At 24.8% G+C, this 8,536-nt stretch overlaps 1 protein-coding gene across 2 annotated transcripts; it reads right to left on the bottom strand.

Annotated features, from left to right (window-relative positions):
• Positions 1-4,873: 4,873 nt before the first annotated feature.
• On the bottom strand, positions 4,874-8,295 carry LOC145835716 (ryncolin-2-like). 2 transcript variants are annotated; one of them, XM_082943458.1, is made up of 6 exons: positions 7,992-8,295; positions 7,345-7,505; positions 6,586-6,682; positions 6,427-6,523; positions 6,218-6,282; positions 4,874-5,054 (listed from the first exon to the last, which is right to left on the bottom strand). In XM_082943458.1, the coding sequence occupies exons 1-5, from the start codon at positions 8,251-8,253 to the stop codon at positions 6,237-6,239; spliced, it is 663 nt and encodes a 220-aa protein (XP_082799584.1). In that variant the 5' UTR covers positions 8,254-8,295; the 3' UTR covers positions 4,874-5,054; positions 6,218-6,236. The 2 variants fall into 2 exon arrangements, 1 of the variants encoding a protein (XP_082799584.1); XR_014369866.1 differs by lacking the exon at positions 4,874-5,054 and having other exon boundaries at positions 6,240-6,282; positions 6,591-6,682.
• Between the last annotated feature and the right edge of the window lie 241 nt (positions 8,296-8,536).

Raw genomic sequence — 8,536 nt, 5'->3', positions numbered from 1 at the left:
GCTTAAATAAAAGTAATTTGTTAATGTTAAAAAGTATTGCAAAAGTGACCATTCAAGCAAAATTGACCCGTTCCCGTTTTAGAAATACTGTTTAGTTTATAAATTAACAAAACAATTTAAAAGTGCCTTATTGACTTTTGTTCTTATTAAACCCGGAATCAACTTTTTAATTTTATTTTAGTTGTCTGCACAGTAATTAGTGATAATTGCGTAAACTGTCTTAAGATAATTTATTTTGACAGTTTTTATGTTTTTAGTAAAATAAATACCAGGCAAAAGCCTAGCCTCAAAAAAAACTTTGTCAACAAGATTGTAAAAATAACATGGGGATTTTAATTTTACTTTCCAATAGTCCGACGTAAAGGAATTTATGTAATCGGGAATGTTTAACACGTGTTTACGTTTCATGCGTGTAGATGCCGGTTCACTTGATTTTTTATGCTGATTGTTACTTGAAACACTTTTAATGCTCTAAAAGCTTTTTATTGAATTCTAAAAATATATTTTCTTTAAGACATTCAACCTTTTCTTCTCGAAATAAATTATAAAAATTGAGATTAAACCTTTTTAATTAAACAAACACTATCTATATACTAGAATTTATTATAAACTTTGTAAAATTCTAAACTTTTGTTTGTTCTTGGTTATATATTTTGATAATGATAATTAACAGACTAGCATCAAGTTAACGACTTAAAAAGCATTACTTTTGCAAAAGTATATTAAAAACAGAATCACAGTTTAAGTAATTTTTATTGTTGAAAACTATAATTTAATTAAATAAAACTTTTTAAAAACTTATCAAAGTACATAAAATAAAACATAATATCTGACTAAAAAATGTTAAAACTTTAATTCTTGAAAACATTGATATATTCGTAAAATTATATGATATATATAAACTTGTTACCCTGTTAGCATTTACTAACACTAATTAGACTCATAAACTATATTCACATAGTAGCTGAAAAACTACTTCACTAAGAGAAAAATGTGTCTTTGTCAAACTCGCCTTATATTTAAAAGATTTACAACACCATCTAACGCTTGAAATATTTAACTTTTTTAACCGCATGCAATTTTTTTTCTATTTTATTGTATTGAACTACAAATAAAAGCCCCCAAATTGTTCGGTCTAAGCCCTAGTGCACAAAAAAACCTTTCGGTTATCGAGTCGCACACCACTTGGATACCTTAAAACCTCTTGTCCAGGACATGTAACTATTTGTTATAGCTTCAAATTGTTATAAATAATTTTCAGTCTGTGTTAAACGTTTATTTGTTTGTTTTATTATCCGCTAAAAATAAATAAAGCTAAGATTGTTTTAAGATAGAATTAATTAGTAGTTGATAAGCACTGTTTTCAGCAAAAGTTAAAGAATTATAAACTATTTCTGTAATAATATTTTTTGCTTATTCCACAATAGTTAGCTTTTTTAATTTGTATTGGTTAGTTTTGTATTTGAACTGCAACATACAGTGTTTAAGCTTAACAAGTATCGTATTATTTTTGACTTGAAGTAAACTATTTAAAACAAATCGTTTTTAAGATGTAAGACGTTCTTTATAAAAGTTCCTATTAGAAATATGTATTTGATTAAAGTTTTGAATTTATTTATTGAACTGTATATAATTTAAATACAGCTTTTAAAGTAATATTTGGTTTATACTTTTCTTTAAATTTTTATATGTCTATACAAAGTTTGAATTTTTTCGTTTTATTATAACTTTTAAAACGACAAATTTACACTTTGTATATATATATTTTTTTTTTCACCAAAATCTGTTACTCATGTGTGCAGAAGTCGTGTACTTAACAGCTGAGTAGTAAAAATTACGCTTCGTAACTATTTATTTTTGTTTATAACACAATAGTTGCCGGTAACATATTTTACAAACTTAATTAGAAACTTTTGTACATGTTGTACACAGAAAGTTATACCTGATGATTTTATTGAATTTTTCATTCTTTTAATTTTAATTCTGCATATAAATCTATCGTTTAAAACTTATAACCTTTTTTTTAAATTTAGTAATGTGAATTTTTGACCTATTTATAAAATTCAAAACATTTTTATTTACTATTAAGACCTTGTAACACAAGGTCTTGTTTTTATTTATTAATTACCAAGTACAATGTTTCTAGCAAAATAACAATGAACAATTTAACAATGTTTTAAAGTAATTAAAGTTAAAACTTAATTATCCAGAATGAATAGAGCAAAACCTTGCTTCTGCTTTATATTAAATTCTAGCACTACTTGAAGACAACAAAGTATTTGGTGATGAATAATGTGCATTTAATTCTTATAAGAAGCGTAAAATACATAAGAAAAAATAAAATATTTAATCCTTAAGTTTTCTGAAAACTTACATTCTCTACATAGCTACAATGATTTTTTTTCTCTTACACAACACACTATAGTAATTTGTTGTATTTTAAAATATCATATCATAAATTAAGGTTAAGAAAGTTTCTATATATATCTATGTATTAACTAACAGTTATAATATTTTAGTCTTTCTTATTTACCAGTGTTTAGCAAGCACGCAATTTTTACATATAAACTTTGAACAACATATACTGTACAAAAATACTTTAATTAAGTTCCTTAACTATTTAAATATTTATCTAGTTATAAGAAAAGTAAAAAATTCCTAAGGAAAACAATAATTAATTTCTGTTGCAAACTAGTAACAATTTTCTTAACAAGTCTATGTTGTTCATGTTTGGTTCAAAAAATAGAAATACTAAAGTTAATTTATTTTGTATTTATAAATTTAGGAATAAACTACTTTTTACGTTTTAGTAGGCTTTATTCATTGTTTGTTCTTGTAAATTAGTTTTTTACGACTTATAGTTACTCTAAATAGTTTAGTTTAAAACGTGTTTTTACTTCAATTACATTTTACATTTAAAAAAAAAATGAAAACCTTGGTTTGTTAAACAGAAAATATCGACAAAGATGAACACACTTTTAATGGGTAGTATTTTAACTCTTATATAAGATAGTATATTTATGTATAAACTACACAGTAGTTTATATAATTTGTTTTTTCGGAATTTTTAGTTGAAAGAAATTAAACGAGTTTGAAACAAATTAAAACTAAACAAATGCAGTTAAAACTAAATCCTATAGTGCTTTGATAATAGTGTTTACCAGCCTTTTTAACTATAAGATACAGTTATTACCTTCAAACTGATTTTTTTTACATCTTTTGTTAATAATTCGGTTAAACGTATTTCTGAAAAAGAATATAAACTTTTTAGGTACAAAATAAACAATAAAACAATATTTATTAAAATTTAATTATCTATTTAATTACAATATTTATTTTACTTAGATTTTAGCAATCAACGGTTTAAAAGTATAAGAAAATTTTCTTTACTTAATAACATATTTTATAAAGGCTATGCTTTTAAAACTTGAATTATTATGCTGAAGGGCAACTGAGCTATCGAGGTACATAATCTTGAGAGTAAAATTTTTTATGCATAATTTATTTGCAACTTGATCATTGTTAACCGCATTTACGTTGATAGATCAATTAAATATATTTTTAAGTGCCTTGTAGATAGTTATTTAGATGTTTGTTACTTAAATCTTGATTTTAACACTAGTATTAAAGCCGTAAAGTACAGATATTAAAATATCTTGTCTATCTTTTTCACTTTTATGAGCAAATGTTTGAGAAAAAATAACGCTTTATAATTGCATATTGAAATGTATATAGTTTATAAGTGGCCTTGAATGAACTAAAAGTAATATATATTTAAATGTTACGTTTTTTTTAAGAAGTAAACTTACTGATTTGTTTTCCACTTAAATGCGTTATACTATTAACTACTTTTTAAATAATATATTAGTTAGCTTAGTTCAAAGTGTTTATGATTTTATAGAAAAGGTGGAAAATATATATTTTTAGATTTTGTAACTATTCAGTTTATTTTTAATGGTTGAATCTAAAATTATATAGTTTCGTAAAAAAGTCTTAAACTTTATCTGCGTATGAACAGTTTCAAATACGTCTTAAATTTAATATTCTAACATAATGTAAATTGAACTACACCTGGTTTATTGAACGATACTTTAAAATGTTTAATTCAATGAAAACATAGTTCTATAAACCTTACGTTAAAGTTAAAAGCTTTTGTAAATTAATATTTTTGTTTTTGTAATATTAAACAAAAATACGAAAGCAATACATAATCAATGGTTTAAAGCCTATGTAGTGTTTTCTACTATTGTGTTAGTTAAATAATATCGAGTATTTGGACAGTTACTTTTTTTATGGACTTATCAGTTAAATTCCTTTAAAATAAAAGATTATTTAACTTTGTTTACTATTAAGAGTATAAATTGGCAGGCATTTGGTTGTCACTGCAGCAGCTTTATGACCACTTAATAAGTACTAACGTGTACTAAAAGTTTAACTTAGAGCACAATTCTCTTTTTGTTTTAAAAAAGTCAACTTCATTTGTTTTGCACAAGTTTTTATCAATATTTGAGTACGTTGCGGAACGCCCAGTTTCCTTTTTTAGAATATAAACTTAAAAAACTCACATTAAATAGTTAAACATATTTTATAATTAAACTCTTTATTTAAGTCAGTCTAAAAACAATAAAAAATGATAGAAATGATACAACAATCATATACAAAAATATTTTATTTTTAATCGGTTTAACAATAAAGAGTTTTAAAAATCGTAATATGTTTGTTCTGCTATGCATAAACAAAATTCTTTTTACAAAGATTTTAATAGATTAAAAAATGGTAATTTGTTTTACAACGTTTGTTTAATAATTAAAATTAAGCAGGTCTGAACTTCATTTGTGACACCTTTAGCGCGTAGTGATGTCCACGAAAAGGATGCCAAACCATACCGGCAGCATATTGTTCATTCTCGCCATTAAGATAAAGTCCATTCAAATTGCTGCCATGGCAAGCAGTATACCACCAGGCTCCTTTAAATTTGATTGCACAGTTTTGCTCATACGTATCCTGGTCAACATCTTTCGTCGTGAAAGCTTGACCGTTTGGTAGAGGTTGTCCTGTGATCATTGTTTAAATGGAATATTTTTAGCTTTAAACTACAACCTTCAATTGAAAAAGGTTGTGTTATATATATTTTTTGTATTTGTTGTTTTGTTTGATTTAGCTTGAAAGATTTATTAAAATGAACAAACTATAATAATAACTTTATTAAAACGTTTTATGTTTATTAATACTTGAAATTAATATCGTAATTTTTTTTTCTCTCTATAAAACGTATACTTAATCGTATTTTTAATAGTAATTTAAGATTTTTTCATAATAATTAAAATTTTGTTTACTGTTAGTTCTTGTATATAAGTTTAAAATTATTATTAACCAAAAAAAAAAACTGTTTATCTGTGTACAAACGCTCAACTAATTTTACAGCATTTTATCAAAGTATATGGTTTAGCAGAAAAAAAAAACAGACAGTTTTTTTTATTCGATTAATATAAGATTAACTTTTGAATATTTTGAATGAATTGATAGCAGTAAAACATCCTTAAACAGATCAAACATAGTTGATTTTTTAGAAACATAAATATTTAGGTCTTGCAAAAAAAAGTATTGCACCGAAGCTTACGTTTTTAAAAACCATTATATGTAAAAACTTTCATATTAAACTAGTTACAAACGATGAATATATGATTGGTTTATCACTTTTAATTACAAATAAACCTTATTTACGTATATTTAAAAGCACTAAAAAGCTAACATTAAATTAATATAAATAAGTTTTGGTTTTATTTTAGTAGTAAAAATTATTTTTCAATAATCGTATTTAATTAATATTTAGTAGAACTTTTTTTTTATTAGCTGCATATCTAGTTACCAATATACTGTTTATTGAACGTTAAAAAAAAACCGCTCATAAAGTTTGGTCTAACGACCTGGTGTACAGAGGAAACTTTCGGTTATCGAGTCGTACATCACATGCTTATAAAGTTTCTTATGAGCTATTACACATAAATTTTTTATCATTTAAGTTTTTAAATCTTTAGTAATAAAACAATCAATTATGTTTAAGTCAGTAATAATTTTAATGACTTTAAATTAGCTGAAACTTTCAATAAAGTGTTATAGTATTTAATAAAAATTTTTAATATAACAATAATTTTCAAAAACACTAAACTAGTTAAATAATGGTTTTAATACTTTATAAACACGAAATAAAAATTACCTGCATCTCCAGATGAAGTTTAAAACTTGATACTATAAGTATTACCTTGACCGATAGAAAAGTTGCTGTAAAAACAATTTAGTTTGGAAAAATAAAAAAACCTAAATAAAAGAATGAATTAATTTGATACCTTCTTCATATGTAACAAGTGAAAATAGTTAAAGACTTTTAATCAAACACATTAAAAAAAAATATCTTTAAAATCTTACTCATACACTTGGTACTTTTTGACATTTTCAAAATCTTCTAAGTCGATTCTCATTATAAATTTTCCTAGTTGTGTAAGTTCATGTATCTTTTCAAGACCTAAAATAAACAATCATAAAACCAAAAAAAATTTTAGATAAAAATTTATAAAAAAAGTTCACCAAACCAGAACTCATCCAAGTAATTTCCAAACCCTTTAACATAGGCTTCGAAGTTTCGATAAAAGTCCACATTTCCATTTTTTCGACTTTGAAAAACCTAAAATTAAAGTATTTCAGCTTTCTTTAAGATGTATACACAAGCAAAACAAAATTTAAAACATTTGTTTAAGCTGTCAAGTTTTTAAAAACAGTTGAATTTACGTTTTCAACCAAACGTTGAACAATTTTATTATAAAACATCTAAAATAAACATTAAAGTATTTGTTTCTAAGCAAGTTGTCAACTAAACGTCACGTTTAAGTTTTTGCGTAAGTTTGTTTACATTTGTCAAAACTGTAGTTGTTTTAAACAGATTTAAAAAGATACTTGTCTAAATAACACCACAACCAAAATTATGTGATTAAGCTTTTATAAGGAACTAGCAAATGTGCGTTTATTTTTTTAACCAATGTTTCTTCTTTTAAACCTGTGTTAAAATTCAAAAGCTATATCAAATATTGTTCCTACTTGTAAAATCATTTTTTCGTTTGTTTACGAGTTATAAATTGAAAAGTTGTATTATATGTGCCTTACAAATTTAGTTTAAATTTCAAATTTGAAAAACTAAAATAAAAAACTTTTAATTCATGAAGCGCAAAATGATCAAACTCGTTTCAACATACGTCTTACTTACAAAAAGTAAAAGTAAAACATTTCATAGTAATAAAGTATTATAAATAGTTAAAAAGATAAAATCTAATTTAAAACACTTCAACTCACAAGCCATCCGCCACCGTCTGTTTCCTGATCACAGTAAACTTGTATCTCACTGCTATAAGCCGGAAGAGGAGGATATATCGTGTACACTCCAGATCCACATGATTCGTTCGCTTTTTTTATATCCATGCAGTCTCTTGGCTTAATATCAGTCGATTTTATTTCTGTTTTAACAAATGTAGTTTTGTAGTTTTTGATTTTTTTCATGACTCTACATATTTTAACTTACAACTTTTATTAGCTTCCTATGTTAGGTAAAAAGTATATACGTGTCAAATCTACTTCAATTTAAGATTATAACTTCTTAATTTTGTTTGATGTCTTACACATCGCATTGCTTTAATAAACGGATCGTAATAATTTTCTAAATTAAAAAAAAAAGCAAATGATATACTTTGCAATACTTTTTCAAAACAATTTTATACAATAGAAGTGTTTAAAAAATCATATTAAGATAAACTACTGAAATATTTCATTTTAAAGGTTTGTTTTAAGTTTCTTTAAATATTTAACAATACTTTTATAGAATTTTGTTAAGTCTAAATGATTCTTTTAAGTTATATGGTAAAGTTAGTGCAAAAAACTTACTTGTTGAGTGTAAGAAATACTATATTTAAGAAGTAAAAGTAAATTAGTAGTAATAAACTAACTAAGATCAATTTCCAAAACTCGTTGTTTGTTCAGCATAACCTTATTTCCTATATTTTTCAACACAGTGACGTCACAATCCTTGCCGGGCGGGCCGTGTTGACCACGGGGTCCTTGTTTACCGACTGTTACTAAATTGTTGCTGGTATTTTCGTATTCATCGCAGGAATAAGTTTTAGTCACGTGACACGTTTCGTGACCGAATGCTGCATTGTAAGCGACAAGTGCTAATGCGCACATAAATCGAGCAGCGAAAATTGACATTGGCTTGACTTTAATAGCAATATTTGTTAAAACTGTACTATAAAATTCTGTAAACATTTTTTTTGATTAGTTCAAACAAAGTAAAAAGTAATGTTTTTTACTTAGTTTCTTTATAAAAAGTATCACTTGTAAGTTTGTTTGTTAATTGTGGCTCATCGATAATTCTAAACTTCTTAAAATAAAACTTTCAAGTTATATTTGATTTAGAATAAGATATTTTTATCTTAATATTGATTAAAAAGTTTTTTACGAAGCCCTTAGTGTTTTACAACTAATACTTCTA

Source organism: Thalia democratica, chromosome 1 (assembly GCF_965202585.1).
Source record: "Thalia democratica chromosome 1, ktThaDemo2.hap1.1, whole genome shotgun sequence".
Taxonomy (NCBI): domain Eukaryota; kingdom Metazoa; phylum Chordata; class Thaliacea; order Salpida; family Salpidae; genus Thalia; species Thalia democratica.
This window is presented reverse-complemented; position numbering and strand designations above follow the sequence as displayed.

Excerpts from the sequence above, each read along its gene's own strand:
- LOC145835716 (XM_082943458.1), bottom strand. The coding sequence starts at position 8,253 with ATGTCAATTTTCGCTGCTCGATTTATGTGCGCATTAGCACTTGTCGCT. Across the intron at positions 6,683-7,344 it reads CAGACGGTGGCGGATGGCTT|GTTTTTCAAAGTCGAAAAAA; the intron begins GTGAGTTGAAGT and ends CTTTAATTTTAG. Across the intron at positions 6,524-6,585 it reads CTTGGATGAGTTCTGGTTTG|GTCTTGAAAAGATACATGAA; the intron begins GTGAACTTTTTT and ends TGTTTATTTTAG.